The sequence below is a fragment of the Rousettus aegyptiacus genome, unplaced genomic scaffold (genome assembly GCF_014176215.1).
Source record: "Rousettus aegyptiacus isolate mRouAeg1 unplaced genomic scaffold, mRouAeg1.p scaffold_m13_p_17, whole genome shotgun sequence".
Taxonomy (NCBI): domain Eukaryota; kingdom Metazoa; phylum Chordata; class Mammalia; order Chiroptera; family Pteropodidae; genus Rousettus; species Rousettus aegyptiacus.
This window is the reverse complement of record NW_023416292.1, coordinates 17,397,727-17,415,132: the sequence shown is the minus strand read 5'-3', so window position 1 is coordinate 17,415,132 and position 17,406 is coordinate 17,397,727. Positions and strand designations below refer to the sequence as shown.

At 35.9% G+C, this 17,406-nt stretch overlaps 1 protein-coding gene across 1 annotated transcript in view; it reads left to right on the top strand.

Annotated features, from left to right (window-relative positions):
• The window catches only part of PAPPA2 (pappalysin 2), a 169,733-nt gene that overhangs the window by 82,145 nt on the left and 70,182 nt on the right, over positions 1–17,406 (top strand). Inside the window, exons 10-11 of the mRNA XM_016154370.2 lie at positions 777–970; positions 2,857–3,003. Of these exons, the coding sequence (XP_016009856.2) occupies positions 777–970; positions 2,857–3,003 (341 nt within the window). The remainder of the gene's footprint in view (positions 1–776; positions 971–2,856; positions 3,004–17,406) is intronic.

The window sequence follows — 17,406 nt, the reverse complement described above, 5'->3', positions numbered from 1 at the left end:
TAAGCCTTTATTTCTCACCTATTTGCTCTTGAAGAAGGTCCTGTCTCAGCCTGAGGCGGTGTGAGCGGTGGAGAGCCCCCCACACCCACACTCCGTGAGCCTGGCTCAAATCCAAGCTCTGTGACTTATGAGTCACGGGGACCTTTGACAAGTCACTTAGAATCACTGAGGCCCAGGTTTCCTACTTATGAAACAAACAAAAAATACGTACCTCCCATGGTTGCTGCAAGACTAACTCATACGTGGAGATCCTCAGAAATCCAAGCCCACGTCGTCCACGCGAGAGCAGAGGCAGGCTCGTTGAAGAAACACAATCCAGCAGCAAAAGTGATTGCAAGCCGACCCCCCCCCCCCCAAATGGGACATTACGAAAACCGTGAAGGAGATCCAAATACCTAACACATCACACTATTTATTTAAATTCCTTCTTTTGTCTGCTTTTCGCATACCCCCAGCCTCCCCAAAGGGTCTCGCTCAGCTATTCCTTAGAGTTTCTTTCCGCATCCAGCCCACAGCCACTGTTTTCCTCCCTGTCCTTCTAACCTCCCATCCCACCCCTTTCTGTACTTTTATTGTATGGGTGGATTCTACCACTTTTCCAATAGAAAAGAATTATTCTTTAGGGGTGTGTGTGTGCGTGTGTGTTGTCTGTATGTTTGTGTGGACGTTCAACTGTCAATTATAAGATTCTCTTTAGTGGGCTGGAGGAAAATGTAATTATTTTTATATGACATATATAAAAACCCTTTCAAATGTCATACGATATTTCTTGGCAGGGGAGCCGAGCCTGTGTTATATATACAAGGGAGACGGGATATGTGAGCCTTTTGAGAAGGAAGCCAGCCTTATAGACTGTGGTCTTTATACTCCTGATGGATACCTGGATCAGTGGGCTACCCACGCTTCCTCCTCCCACGAAGACAAAGACAAGTGTCCTGTTTCCTTGGTAACAGGAGAACCTCATTCCATGGTGAGTTAGGCCAGAATAGAGTCAAGTCTGAGCAAAATTTTGAAGTGACTCCCCCAGATGCTTAATGGGAGTTTATATTTTTCTCCTGACTTGGACATCAAATTTAGTCCTGAACTCAGAATAAGGTAATGTTAAGAGAAAAGCTTCTAGACTAGGAATTAAATCTCGTCCTCAACCTTCGGCCCACGTAACTCACCGATTTTCATCAAGGACCCTTTGGCTATGCAATAGCTGACTTCAAGGTATATAAAGGCATTTGAAAATTAACCTAAGAAGTACACGTATCAGAAATTACACTTCGGATTTGTATTTGAGATAATTTCTTCTAAAAGAAGGAGAAGAAGCAGTCAAGAGTCAGAATGCCTGGGTTATATACTATTGGATTCACCAGTATTACTATTATTATTACTGAGTGAGATCCAACAAGTCACTTACCCTCTGTGGGCCCCAATTTTCTCACATCTAAAATGGGTATAGTAATTAATGCCTTTTATATTAAACTCAATGGTTTACCACATGGAGCAAATGAAATTTAAAATATAAGAAGATCGAAGTATGATTTGATTTAAAGAATTCTAATTACTGAAAAAAATCCTAGAGCAAGCACTAAAAACAAATCCTGAGGTACACAATTTTCCTAGAATATCTGTCTGAATAAATAAGAGATCCCCTGAGGACTGACATCTGTGAATTATAGTTGAATACTGAAGAGCAGATTGCTTCGGCTGCTGGGTGCTATTCCAACTACAGCAATTTCCCAATAAACTCTCCCATTCATCATAACAATAGGCAATACAGTCCTTTCAACAGAAGTGAGATTTGGCTGTCTAGGTATTTTGTCACTGGATTTTAGCCTCGAGGACACATTCCAGGGTTGAGGGACTGGCCCGGGTTGGTGCCACAGTCCAGGAACTCATCAAGGACCTAGGTGTCTTCCAGATTCCAGTTCCTCACATCCTTGGCTTGGGACTTTCTGCCCCCTGTACGTGAGCGTGACTGCTGCCCCTTTGGGCATGGCGTCAGCGTTTCAAGCAGGAAGAAGGGAGAAGGTCAAAGGGAAATAGGGGCGTGCTAGCTGAGTCTTCCTCTTTTTATGGGGAAAATGGCATCTTTTCTGGAGGTCAGCACTGTAGACTTCCACCGACATCCCTCTAGTCAGGTCCAGGTTACTTCGTCGCCCTCAGTTGTAAGGGACCCTGAAGAGATGAGCATTTATATCTGGATACGCTGTCTCCGCGAACAAAGCTGGAGTTTGTTAATAAGAAAGTAATGGGAAAATGGGCATGGGTAGGCAACTAGCCATGTCTGCGACACTCCCTCAGCCTAATTCTGGCATTTTTTTTTTTTTGCAAGGGTTCTGGTGCCCAGTGACAGGGAGCCAGGAAAGTTGGGAGATCCTGAGTTAGTGACGGCTCTTTAGAGTGGTTCTTAGTCTAGCCTGTCTGTCCTCCTGAAGTGAAGTGGGAGAAATTTCCTCGAGTTTTGCTTCCCTGGCTCCTTTACCCATCTGAATGCTCAGTGGTCCGCTGACTCAGTAGCCTCCCTCCTGGGGCCAGTGGGCCCTGCGAGGCAAGGCTCTGGCCACCGACCCAGGCACACTTCCGTGGCATCCTAGGGGGAATTGCCTGAAATGTGCCAGGACTAGTCTTTGGGCGAGATCCCTTGGTCGCCGGCGGGCTGAGCTCTGCCTTGTGTGGTTTTCTACCCAGGCGGTTATACCTGAAGGCTGACAGCATCGAGACCTACGCGGCCGAATTTCCTGCCGATAATGTAATCGCTAGCTGCTCAGGAAGAGAGGGAAACTTTGGTCTTGAGCTGCACAGTTTCATTTCTGGTCCTTGTCTCGCACCCACCACCTTTAATTTTTAGTCGAAATTGCATTTCAGGTTTGCACAGCATACCATCCAGATTTACCAGAGCAGCGTCCCCTCGCTGGCTGGTTTCCCTGTGTCACCGGTGGAAAAGGACCTCGGGACGAAGGGCGTGAGCGGCAAGAAGGGAGCCTGGAGAGAGACGACGAGGTTTGGCTCAAAGTAAGTGGCCCAAATGGCTTTTGGAAAGGCTGCGGATCGATGGTGCAGGTGTCTCTGTGTGTGTGTGTGTGTGTGTGTGTGTGTGTGTGTGTGTGTGTGTGAATGTGTGCGTGTGTGAGCTCACAAACCATGCACTGGACTGGCTTGTTGGGGAATTTCCTTTTGTTATCTTGAAGTTTTTACATTTTGAATTTATCTTCACCTCTTTTTGAAATTTGTACTTCTTTATAAGTAATCGGTTTATCAAAGTGTAACACACAGAGGACAGTGCCAACGTCAGAAATGCACAGATGAACGAATTTTTGCAAAGGGGAACATTCTCTAACCACCACCCAGATCAAGAAATAGGGCATCAGCCTCCAAAAGGTGTTTAGTATTTTCCTTTCTAGCTCCGTAGGTTGCTTTCGTCTGGTTTTGAACTCTGTGAAAAATTTCACAGTTTGTACTTTTTGTGTCGGATCTTTCCTCCCTCAGTGTTCCTACTGCTCGGCCGAGCAGAAGCGCTCATGTTCATTGCCACGTAGCATTCCCCTACACGGGACACTGCAATTTACTTATCCATACAGATGAACGTGTGGATTATTTCCAGTTTTTTTTCTGTTATCACATTACAAGTTGTTCTGCCATAAACATTTCTGTACCTTTCTTTCGATGAATGTGTAGAAACAGTTGGGCTTATTTGGAGCTACTAGGATCATAAGGAGGCAGATGACCAGCTTTGATAGATGATTCCAAATCATTTTCCACAGTAATTGCATTAATTTATACTTCCACCAGAGGCTTATGGGCATTCCAGTTTCTTCACAGTTTCACCAACACTTGATATTTTATGTCTTAATTTTACCCCCTGTGGTTTCCATTTGCATTTACATGTTGACTGATGAGATTGAGAGACACTGGCCATTGATATATCCCCCTGTATATTTCCTGAAAAGTGTATTCAAATCTCTGTCTGATTTTCTATTGGGTTATCTGTCATTTTCTTTTTTATTTTACATGATTTCTTTATGATTTTTTGAATGTAAATCTTTTTTCATGTCTGTATTTTTTAATATTTTCCAATACTCTTTGGCTTGCTTTTTTTTTTGTTCTTAATGTTATCTTTAGCTGAACAGAAGTTCTAAATTCTACTGAAGTTCAATTTATTCTTCTTTTCTTTGTGGTCAGAGCTTTTCGTGTATTCTATTAAGAAATTTTCATCTACCATAGTGTATGCTTTTCTATGTTATCGTCTCAGAATTTTATTGCTTTATCTTTCATATGTAGGTCTACAGTCCATCAGGAATTTCTGTGTATTGTGTGAGATAGGGGTCAAGAACTTTTCCCATATGAATATATAATAGATCTAGAAGCGCTTTTACTCAAGCCAAATGTTTTCCCCCCACTGTGCTTTGCTGCTCCACTTTCGTCATAAATCATCTGGAAATCTTTATGTGGAGGTTGGTTTATTAATTCTATATTTTATTCGATTGGTCTGTATATTTTTACATCAGTATTAAACTCTCATTGTACATTTTCGATGAGTCTTAAAATCTGATCATGTAGGTCTAAAATCTGGTTCCCTTTTTCCAGACTGCATTGGCTATTCTTAGTCCTTTGAATTTCCATGTAAATTTTAGAATCAACTTCAATTTCTACACATGGAAGTAAAAAATCTGGTGCAATTCTCTTTGGGATTTCTTTGAATCTATAAGTCAATTTGAGGAGAGATTACTCTTTAACATACTAGTCTTCTAATATATTCTTCAGGTACTTTGAATCGTTCATTTCTCTTAATGTTTTATAATTTTCTGACAAAAGGGAGTTGAATTTTATCAAATGCTTTTCTGCATCTGAGTTGTTCATTTTATTTTCCCCTTTGTTCTGACAATGTCTTGACTTTGATAAACTTTTAAATATGAACCACCTTTATGTACCTGAAAAAAATTACAACTTGAAGGTGTTGTATAATCCTTTGTCAACAATTTTGGAATCTTTTTGAGAATACTTTAAGTGTTTTTTCATCTGTGTTCATTAGAGCTTAGCTCCTAATTTTATTATATTTTACTGTCTTGTCAGGTTTTCTGAAGAAGGGTAAATTTGACTCCTAAAATAAGTTTTATTTTTTCTCCAGTTATCTGGAATATTCTATTTAAGTTTGGTATTAATTTTGGAGGTATGCATCAGTGAAGCTATTTCAGCCTGGAGTTTTCTTTGAGGAAAAAATTTAAATTATGTGTTAAATTTTAAAACAAATATAGAAGAATTTGGGTTTTCTCTTTTTTCTTAGGTCAATTTTGGTAAGTGAAGTTTTTCAAGTAATTTGTTGATTTTATTTCTAAAATTTTGAATTTATTGGCATTGCTTTTTGTAATGTTCTCTTATTTTCTTTGCAATGTTTCCACGCTCTCTAGGACTTTTTCCCACTCATGCTATCATTAATTTGGGGCTTCTTTTATTTATTTATTTGCTCAGGCTTGCCAAGTGTTTATTGATTTTATGAATCCTTTGTGAATCTTTTTTATAGAATCAACTGAATAAATACATATAGGTGCACATATATGTATATATGCACCTATATGTATATGTGTATATATCTGTATATTTATACAAAAGGGCTACTTATGTGCAACCATAAAAGGAAGAAAATAAAAACAAGAACATACGTATGTGCTCTTTTATTCATTATTCACTTCCCTTACGTCTGTATTTAATTTGTTCTTTTTCTAGTAACTTGAGATGATGCTTGGATAATTTTTAGCTTCACTTCTCTTTTTATATATGTATTAAGGCCATCAGTTTCCTTCTAAGTGTGACTTTAGCAACACCCTACAAATTTCATACATCTCGTATTTGTTATCATTTAGTTCAAACATATCTCCTGGTTTTCATTTGATATCTCTTTTTGACACCTAAGTCATATATAACTGATTTTGATGTTCAATTTCCAAACATTTGTGGATTTTCTGGATACTTTTTTTTTTTTTTGATTAATAGCTAGAGTCTTCTGTGGTCAAAGGGTATAGTTTCAATCCTTTGTAATTTATTGGGACTTGAATTAGGGACCAGGAGATAGTCAATAATGGCAAATATTACATGTACTTTGAAAAGAATATGTAGTCTGAAATTGCTGCATACAGCATTCTACATATTTATGATATCAAATTCATCTATCGTGTTGTTAAAATTGTCTGTGTATCAAGTATGTATTGTCTATAATACATATTTTGCCCGATCTTTTGTGTACTGTTTTCCATCAGCTACTGAGAGATACTGCGATGTTAGAATCTCCCACCGTAATCTTAGATTTGTCTGTTCCTCTTTTATTTTTGTCACTTTTTTGATTTATACATGTTGAAGATGTGTTGTTAAGTATGCAGACAATTCTCACTTTGTATGGTGGTGTGGAAACCCAAAATGACCATGTAAGCTAAAACTATGCAAAACAAACTTAATAATCAGTGGGTAGAATAACAATTGCTATGGCTTCTTAAAGCTTTTGTCACAGTATTAAAACTCTCATTTTTAGCAATACATGTGAAGAGAAATCATAAAAAATAGTAAAACTGATATTTATTTAGTTCACTATAATATAAAACATTAGAAACAGAGAATTCAAGTGTTTTATTTTATTAAAAAAAAAAAATAGTTACCAAAGAGTAGTTTGAACAGTGCTTGCCTTTTTTAATTTTTTTCATCACATGACTTACATTACAAAACAGTATTTCTGTGCCTTCATGAATTGTCACATTTCCATTTGGATCTGCTTCCAGTATTTTATCCTTTGCACTTTCAATATTGTAACATATTTCTGCGAGTTCTTTTAACATGACTTTTTTCTTGGACTTGCTTCTTCTGGGACATCTTCATCCTTTTTGTCGCAATCACTCTTGTCAATTATGTTAATAATTTCACTTGCACTAAGCTCCTCTGGCTGCATATCGAGAGTCTCTCAAATGGCAGCAGCTTCAGCATTCACAGTCAGCTGTTTCTTCTATAACTCTATTGACCTTTAATTCAGACTTCACCTCCACCATTATCGTTTTTCGTTCCTTTGCAAATTCGCTCTTTTGATTATCCATTTTTGTCAAATGCCATGTAGGTTTATCACTGAGAGATGAGAAAGCAACACAACTACATACTTTTCTGTCTCTGCGTGAACTGAAAAACAGAGAGACACAGTGATTAATCAATGACTCACTTTGAAAGAAACCACGTGATTGTCACTGATCATGATTCACATTTGTTATTGACATGGCGATTTGTGGATATAGTCAATCTAAAATTTTCTGCAGTGATAATTATATTGTGCCAACTGAAATTTGAATAATTTTAGAATTTCTAAATCTTCCTGGTGGATTATCTCTTTTAACATTAAAAAATGTCTCTCTTGATCTCTAAGAATACTTCTTGCTTATCTGTAAACTTTGTCTGATATTAGTGTAGCTATACCTGTTTGTTTATGTTTGCATGTTGTATCTTATTCCATCTCATTACTTTTGATCTTTTCATGTAAATATATTTAATAATATTTAATATATATATTCAGTCTAAAATTTTCTCATTTCCAATAGGTGTATTTAGCCAAATTTCATTAATGTAATTAATGATGTTTAATTTTAAGTCTACCAACATATTTTTGTCATGTATTTGTTTCATATATTCTTTGTTTTTTTCTACTTCTTACCTGTTTTTAGATTAAACAAATAGTTTTATTTATTTCCTATTCTTTTAGTTTGTTATTTATTCTTTTTTTTCCTTTAACTTGTTATTGTAGAGACTATAGCATGCATCCTTAACTGGTTAGAGTCTGTTATGAGTAAGAACTCTCACAGTTTTATAATAAATTGATACTTTGGAGAGTTTTACCTCCCTTTAATGCATTTTGGCTTTTTTAAGTTCACATAATTTAAAATTTCTACATTTCTATGTTCCTTTTAAATAAAAATAATTTATTTCTTTTAATATGAGTCTGCTGGCAATGAATTCTTTCAGTTTTCATATAGCCAAAAATATCTTTATTTGACATTCATTTGCAAAGGGCGTCTTTGCTTGCTGAGAATTCTAGGTAGCCGTTGTTTTCTTTCATCCATTTAACGATGTTATTCCTTTGACTTTTCAGTTTCACACTTTGGAGAGTTAGCTATACATCTGATATGAATTACTTCGAAGGAAACGCCTTTTATTATCTGGCATTTTAAATATATTCTCTTTCTCTTTTGTCTTCAATAGTTAGGAACAACTCGCCCATTTACACTTCCTTGTCTTCCTCGGACACTGAATGTGCACGCATGAGACCTTTTTGTTGTTTATCTTTTGTCTCTTTTCTCTTTCTTCTATTTTTAGTTCCCTTTCTTCTCCATGCTTCGGTCTGATTATTCTATACTGAGATATTTTCTGCTTTACTAATCCCAACTTTTACTCCATGTGTTTGGCTGTTAAACTGTTTATTAAATTATTAATTTCAGTTATTGTATTTTTAATTCTAGATTACCTATTTAAGTAGATTATGATTTTCTTTGAAATTCTTCATCTTATAGTCTATTTTAAAAACTATGCGAAACACAATCATATTAAAGTCTGTGTTTGATACAACTGACAGCCTCATGACCTGAGGTCTATTTATGTTGACTATTTTTTCTTTTTACTTTTATTCACTTAAGTATATCTACGACCATGCTGAATAATATTTTAACTGAATATCAGACATTGAATAAATTGTAGAGGCTCTGGCTAATGATATCTTCCTTTCGAGATGATTTAGTTCATTTTTAAACATAGTAAGATTTAGGAAAGAACACCTTCATCCAATCAGTAATTAAGATGACTGAGGCTTGTGTTTCTATATTGGTAACACTGATATGTTTCATCTTTCCTTTCTCCTAAGGCCTAAGCCTTCAGGGGTCTCAACTAGAAGCTTAGACTGGGCACTTTGCTTTGATAGTATCTGAAGTATAAGTTCTTTATCCTAAGTAGTTTGTGTCTCCTTAGCTCTGCTTAGGTTTTTGGTCTCACCTACCAATTTCTGCCTAGCTTCTTATATTCTTCTTCTGCATGGCTTAGGGATGGAAAAACACCTCTGGCAAAAATGACACAGAACGTTCGTTTCCCCTCAATGTAGTGTCTCTCTGTTTGAGTCTCATCAGTCCTTATTGCCCTGGTTGCTCTCAAATCTTTCAAACATTTTTAATTTGTTTTATTTTATAAATTTTCTTGTCATTGTCAGAAGTGTTCATTCTACTGTAAGCTACTTCATCTAGCTGGAAGCATAAATGTCCAACTGGAATTCTTTTAATGTATATCAGTTTGCTACCATATATATTTTAGTTTTAGTACCCTGTTCTTACTATAAGTGATCTAGAAGTAAAGACCTTGTATAAGAAAAATCACTGAAATTTGTCATTGAACATTAATGTACAGCACCTATTAAGAAAGTTCATATTTCACAAATACACATAATACCAAATAAATTAGGAAATGATATTAAAAAGTAAACTGGTTAGGTTTTTTCAAAGTTTTCTGAGAACTACACGGTTTTTGACTCTATGATTCCTTTTAGTATACTTTAATCTTTATTTGATACACAAATATGATTTGTGTCCAATGGATCAGAGACAAATTTATTGCACAAGTGAGAAACAGTTGTACTGGAAAACATCAGCCTCGAAAATATCTTTCCAAAAATCCTTTTTTTTTCCTTGAAATGCTACTTGCCCAAATAAATTCTTATCATTTCAGTCCACATTTACTGAGGCAACTTATATCTCATAGTTTACTTTTTCCCCCCTCTTCTTGGCCCAATAGACCAACATATAAGAACTTTCCTTTACATAGCACAAAATGTAGACTAGTTTTGTTATTTATAATAATAAGCACATTTTAAAGTCATTTATAGTTTATAAAGTGCAGTCTCATGCACTTTATTATTTGATTTCCACAGTTGCCCTGTGAATTTGGCAAACTATGTGTTTTCCTATTTTATAGATGTGTAAAATAAGAATTAAAGACTCAAAGTGCTTTTCTACATTACTCGAGAATAGACTGGTAAACCTGAAGGCCAACCTGAAGATCAGGGCCGTTGACTCTATTTCCATGTTGATTCCTCTACGTTGCCGCATTCAGTTAGCATTTATTATGTGTCTGGGATAGGGCAAACCCAGAGCTAAGCACTGGGCTAAACAGGGGAGCCTGACGTGAGCAAGAAAACAAATTAAACCATATGTGGAATTGGAAGGAGAGGCTTCCTCACTTCTTTTGTTGGATTTTTGAAATTCTTCAAAGACAGCGTATCTATGGATCTGATCCATAGGATTTATTAAACACATGTTGTAAACTCCGAGTGCCATTGGGGGATAGAGAAAGAAACAGAAGGCACGATCCTTCTCAGAGGGTGCTTTGAATCTAAGCAATACAGAGAACAAATGAAGCAATTTGAGAAGCCGACAGCAAATAAGTATTTGCTTGGTTTCACGGGGAGCCCATCAACATAGGCAAAATCATGCACTTATGTTTATTTTCATGACCGTTCTGAAATGTTTACAGATTGGAACAGTCTCACTCAGACTAGACTGTTTAGCAACCCTAACAGAAACCATCACATGCTCATAGTATTTTAAATACCAGGGTCCTCCACATCGGTTATAAATTACAGACCACTGCCTGGAAACCCTTGCTACATAAAGCCTAAAGCCTGTTAACCATAATTTCCTCCCTTTCTTGGTTTGGGTTTAACTAGCCAAACACTGCATATGAATCTTCAACTGAAAATGCAATGCATATTTAATTGATTGGATTTCAAAGATGAGAATTTCTAACGCCAGGCACTGGGAGATTGGGGAGTTGAGGAGGAAGAGGACCATTATTTATTGACATTTACTCTGTTCCAGGCATCTTGTTATTAATTCTTAAACACATTCTCTATTAGAGATATGATTTTTCTTATTCCAAAAACAATGATCTGGAAGCTCAGAAGTGTTAAGCATTTTAGATAACATAGCTAGTAGAGATACAAATAAGATTCAAATTCAAATCCAGCTTATCCCAAAGCCATGGCCTTTCTTCTTACAGAAATGTTTGGGGAACATTTCCTGTAAAGAGCCAAATAAGAAACAGTTTGGGGTTTGTGAGCCGTATGGTCTCAGAATGAAAGCAACCATAGACCATATGTAAATGAGTGAGCATGGCTGTGTTCTAATAAAGTTATATGTATGAGCACTGAAATGTCGATTTCATATGATTTTTCACATTATTTTTCTTTTGAGTTTTTTCAATCATATGAAAATGCAAAAACCATTCTGAGATCACAGATCATACAAAAATAGGCATATCTGGCATATCTGGCACATGGACTGTCGTGTGCTGGCCTCAGCTCTGTATCATGTTTTTAGTTAATACTAAAGGTACTTATGGTCATTTGTCTTATTTCCATTCCATAACAACACTCACTTTTAATTCAATTCAATAAACACTGCCTAAGATGAACAGAATATTTCACTGTAGAGGGATTCAAAGATGAGCGGCTCACCATCTTCCTTTAAGGTGAAAGAAACAAATAATTAAGAGGAAACAAATATCAAGATGGTAGACTTGAATCTAACTGTATTATTAGTTACATTAAGTTCAAATTCTCTAAAAATGCCACATAAAGACAGAGATCATCAGTCACATAAAATGGAAAGAACCGATTATATACTGTTTATAAAAAACACATTAAACATAAAAACATGCAGATTGAAAATGTAAGTGTAGAAATTATATGCCACGTAAGCTCTAAGCATAAGAAAATTCATGTTCTGTGTTGATATCTGACAAAATAGACTTCAAAGCAGAGTATTTGTTACCTGAGATAGAGGGACATTTTATAACAATAAATGGGTCAACTTATCAAAAATACAGAGTCATCTTAATTGTTATAAAATCGAAGTATCTGAGAACAGAGCCTCAAAGGAAATGAATTAAAAAATGGACAGAACTAATAGATGAACAGCCAAATCCATAGTTATAATTGGAGATTTATTATCATCTCTATGTAATTGATATAACAAGTAGACAAAGAAATCAGGACAAGTATTTAAGATCTGAAGATCATTACCAAATATCTTGACCTCACTGACATTTGTAGAAACATTGACAGCTGCGGAATGCATATGGTACGTTCACCAAGGCAGGGCATGGACTAGACTCTGAAACAAGCCTCAATAAACGTGTCTGATTGAAATTACGAAGAGCGCATGCTCTGATCCCAGCAGTACTAAATCAGAAATGATAACTAGATATCTAGGAAATCTTTAATTTTTTGATATTCAAGCAGTACAATCCTAAGCAATCCAGAGCCCATGGGGGAAATTAGAAAATGTTTCGAGCAGGATGGTAATGAAAGAACATGTTAAAGTTTATGGGATGTGATTGAAACAGTACTTAACAGGGAAATGTAAAGCTTTGAATGTCTATATTTAGGGGGAAATTATAAAATCAATAATTAACATTTCCGCCTTAGAAAAAAATCAAATTAAAAAACAAGGTAAAATTAAAAAGGCAATAACAGGAAGCAGAAATCAGTGAAATAGAAAAAACTCCTTATCATCAGTTATTTTACTTTCTCTGAGAGTAGCAGCCAAATCAGTTAGATGTTTAATTTTATACTCAAGGAGTCATTAGAGAAATGAGACATAAAAAATGAGAAGTAAAATTTGAATTATTTTTCTCATAACTGGAGTTAACATCTGAAAAGAGAAAGCAACCTGAAAATTATTTCACTTAGTTCAATATAAATTAAATGAAAGTAAATATGCTCTCCAATTTTAAACAATAATCAATGAGAAAATATCATGAAAGAAAATACTTGATTTATAATAGCGATTAAAATGGTAAAATATCTATGAATAAATGTAAAAAAAATTGAAATATCTATACAAAGGTGTAATGATGGCTTTAAAAAAAATGGTCCTGTATAGAAAGATTCAATGTCATATAAAGGTCAATTCTCCCTGAGTATTACAGTTCACATAATTTTAGTAAATTCTAACAAGATTTTAAAGAGAATTATAACGTTGATTTTAATGTTTTTATGGAAATTCTGAAAAAGGCGAGTAATGAAGGAGGCCTCGACCTGTCAAATATCAGCATATATCATAAAATGATAGTGGTTAAAATATCCAGGGTCCTGGTAGATGACTGGACAGATTAATGGAACGAGACAACCCGTAAATATACCCAACATATAGACATACATGTAGACACATGGACTTAAACTTAAGAATTTCAAAACATCGACAATAGAATATCCATTACATATCCTAGTCTGAACCTAATATTTTCCAATTACTAAAATTAATTAATTTGATGGGAATAAAGTAATATCTCTTTCTAATTTGAATTTTTATGATTATTAGTGGAGTAGAACATCCCTTTATGAAAATAATTATCAGGCATTTAGTGTTTTCTATTTAATTGTAATATAGACAAATTTATTAGTTTTCTAAGGTTGCAAAGATTTAAAAAATTTTTAATATGTTTTATAGTTTTTACATACTTGAAATTTGGTTTTGTATATAGAATAAGGTAGGGTTTCATTTTTGTTTTCTAAATATGATAAGCTAATTTTTCTAACTCCATCCGCTAAAACATTCATTCTTGCCCTGATGATTTGTGGTGCCATGGTAATTACATACTATTTCTAGAATATACATGAACCTGTTTTTTTTTAAACACTGTTGCATTCCATTGATCTGTATTCTTTTTCTTTACACCAGCAAAACACTGTTTTTATTTTTATAACTTTTACTACGTAAACATATCTTGTAGAGCATGTCTCCCCTTTTACTGTTCTGCGCATCTTTTTCAAAACTGAATTAGGTATTTATTATTTATAAACACTTATTTTCCACATACATTTTAGAATAAGCCTTAGGTCATTTATTCTGCCTCTTGGAAAATGTACTGGTGTATACGAACTCAACTTGAACACTTGATTTGTATCAATTGACATAATCATGTGATTTTCCTCTTTTGATCTATCATTATGTTGAATAATATTGATAGATTTAAAAAATTTTTAGATATCATTTTTGCCTTTGTGGAGTAAACCCACTTGTTTATTATATATGATATTTTAGATATCCTCTTAAGTTTTATCGATTAATCTTTTATCATTTATTTTTATTAATATATTTCTTTTTTATGTTCAGTTTTGAACTATTGGATATTTCCATAAATGTATTAATTTCTTCCATATATTCAGACTTAGTGGTGATAATTGTTCATAATGTATTTTTATTACGTCTTGCCTCCCTTTAACTATAGTCATCACTCCCTTTAGAGCGTATGTTTTGGCCTTTCTTTTTCTCTTCTTGATTGTTGCGTCTGGGATTTCCTCTAAGAACACTTTTTAGTTTTATTTGTTTATTTTCTCATTCTAGTTGTTCTCTAGCTCACCGGTTACTATTCTTATCTTTATTATTTCTTCTCTTGCTGTTTCTCTGGGTCGACACCAAGGTTCTTTGTTGGCTTATTGTGTTGAATCCTTGAATGATTTGTTTTCATTGTTCCATAATCTCCTGTAAGTACTACTTTCTTGTGGCTCATAAATGTTGACATATAATACTTTCATTGTCAATCAGCCCTAAGTATTTTATAACTTATATTTTCTTTTTAAAATCATTCATTTTGTTTGTTTCTAGCACTGATTTTTCAAAGTATAACAACTTTATTATCATGCCAGCTGTGTGTCATTATGAGAGGTGTTTTTTTTTTTCTTTCTCCGCCTCATGGTCTTCATTTTATTAGGAAGTACTTCAGTAGTGAGCCTTTATTCATTCAGAAATTAAGGACTAGTTTGTATTAGAAAGGTGTACTGTCCTTTAGCTGGTTTAAAAGTGTCTACCATACTTCATCTTTTTCTCTATTTTGTTTCTATACAAAAACATCTACAAAATCCTTTTCTCCATTCTTTGTTTTTTTTTTTTTTTTTTAAATTTGTGTTCTCTGGTCTTCTTTCTTCTGTTCATTTTTTTTTTTTTATTGTGCATCCTTATATCTTTCCAACTTTGGATTGCAGAAAAAAATATTTCAGATAAACAATAATTTTTAGTATTATTGCTATATTCAAGGCATACTTACACTAACAAATTGTTTGTTGTTTCTCCGACATTCCAATTTAAGTGGGTGTCTGTTTGTTTTTGTTTGTTTTTGCTAAAGCTGGCAACCCTTCTAATTCTTTTTAATTTAATAAATCAGTTGCTAATTCTCTCTTTAGAGATGACTTCAATCACCCAGAAAACTGTCTGAATTTCATAATTAAGGAAAAAAAGGAAGTAGCTCATGTGTAGAAAGCACAAAGTCCCATCACTACTTTGAGTTCTTAGACTTTGTTCATAGGAAAGTTGACTGGACCCTTTGTTAGAGCCTATTTCCTTTACATAGAATTCCAACAATATTAGTTCTCTGAATTTTCAGTCTGCCATAGAAAAGGAGCAACAAATTAGTAGAGAATTTAGAAACTTGGTGAAACATGTACTCAAAGAAAAAGTATTATAAGCCTTGTTTTTACCATTTACTAGTCAAGTGACCTCATGTAAATCATATAACCTCCTTGGGCATCGTTTTTCTTAGTTTTAAAATGGAGTGTTTGGTTTAGATGATTCCTTCGAGCTCTGCATTTTATTTTAAGCTCAATGGTGAAATTTTAAAAGAAAGAGATAATACAAAATATTATTAATAAGAGAAACAGTGTTAGGCTATCAAAGCTAAAGATAAAGATAATCATATCCATTGATGCCTTTAGAGCCTTGCTACTTAAAATATGGCTGGCATCCAAAAGCGTCAGCCTCACCTGAGAGCAGATGAAAGTGCAGAATCTCACCCCTACTAAATCAGAATCCGCATTGTAACAGGATCCTCAGGTGATTTGCATGCACACTAAGAGGGTTGTTGACCTCAGCATTCAGGAAAACAATGGATGTTCGGGATGGTGCTTCCAATTTGTCAAGTGAAAATTCCGTTACCTACAGGATCCTCTGTTTAAGAGGGCAGAACATTTCTAATATTCCCTGGAGTTATTTCTATACATCTGACTGAAATTTCTGAAAAGTTCTTGCCTTTGAAAAGGAAATCTTCTGTTCGGAAAATTAACCTCTGTGGGTCCCTGCACCCCTGGGAATGGTGCAGAAGCAAAGATGGCTGTGCATGTATGATTTTCCTTTCCATCGAAACCTAGCCTAGTGCATCGAGAGAGGAACTTCTTCTCCCAGTGGCTTAAACACTTCATCCCCAGAGAGCAAAACACTCATTTTCCACTTTCTTATGTGAGTACTACTCATCTAACTTTTTACTGATTTAACGTGGAAGCTTCGACAGGCCCCAGACGTGACAACTGAGCAGACTCTAATTTTCAGGAATAATTGAGATAGCAACCTTTTTTTCCCAGCCAGGAGGGAAGCTTGCCTGGCTCTGCGGTGTACTCCTCCACCCGCTCACTTCTGCGTTCTTCCTCCCGGGAGAACCTTCTCCATCCATGACAAATGTTCTCATTCTCAGACTTCGTCTTAAGTGGAGTTTCCTTAGGATCCAGACTCTGAGATGAAGATTTGCGTGCAAAAGTTTATTGAGAGCTTGCCTTGGGATTAACACCTATGGGGAGTGAGGGACCTGGGAGTAGACAGGAGGAGCAGTAGCCACAAGGACGTGTCGGCGTCCCACAGGGAGCTGAGCGGGCCCTTCTGAGCTGTCCCTCCTGTATCCCACGCAGTCGTTTCTAAAAGCTGTGGGACATGGGTTTCTCCCCTCTCCTCTGGTCCTGTGGAAATGGCATGACCCTTGTGGTGGCTCCCAGAACAATTCTGAAAAGAGATGGCCATGAGCTGAGCTGAGTCAGTGGGGAGGGGATCCGGGTGGCACACCACAGCATTCACCGCAAATTTGCTTTTGTCTCTTTCTGATCCCCCTTCTGCGTGCCCCAAGCTCTTCTAACATGGAGTCTCTGCATGCTTTGTCCTGGTGTCTAAAGTCACAGGTATGCAAATGCTCTTAGTAGCACCTGAGCCAGCGAGTTGCTTCTGCTCTGAACCTTCCCACTGACTTGCCAAGTCATACGTTTTGAAATGACTCCCCAGAGACAGCGAGGGTCATAACAGTGGTTCCCTCTTCATGTCGCAAAATGACCTCACTCTTCTGGAACAAGAACTACGTAAGCTCATGGAGTCTGTAGCCTCACTTGTACTGTGAAGGAATGACACAGGAAATGACCTGGGTTTTGACCAATACCAAGAGATAAGGGAAGGAAGCCAAACCAGGTTCCAAACTCCCTTCCATTTTGACTAATGTCTTCGAGTATGGGGACCACCAAGACGTGGTCATCATCAACGGCGAGAGGCTAGTTGCCTCGCACCCTTCTTTCATCTGTTAGCTTTGGACTTCGGGGCAAACCCC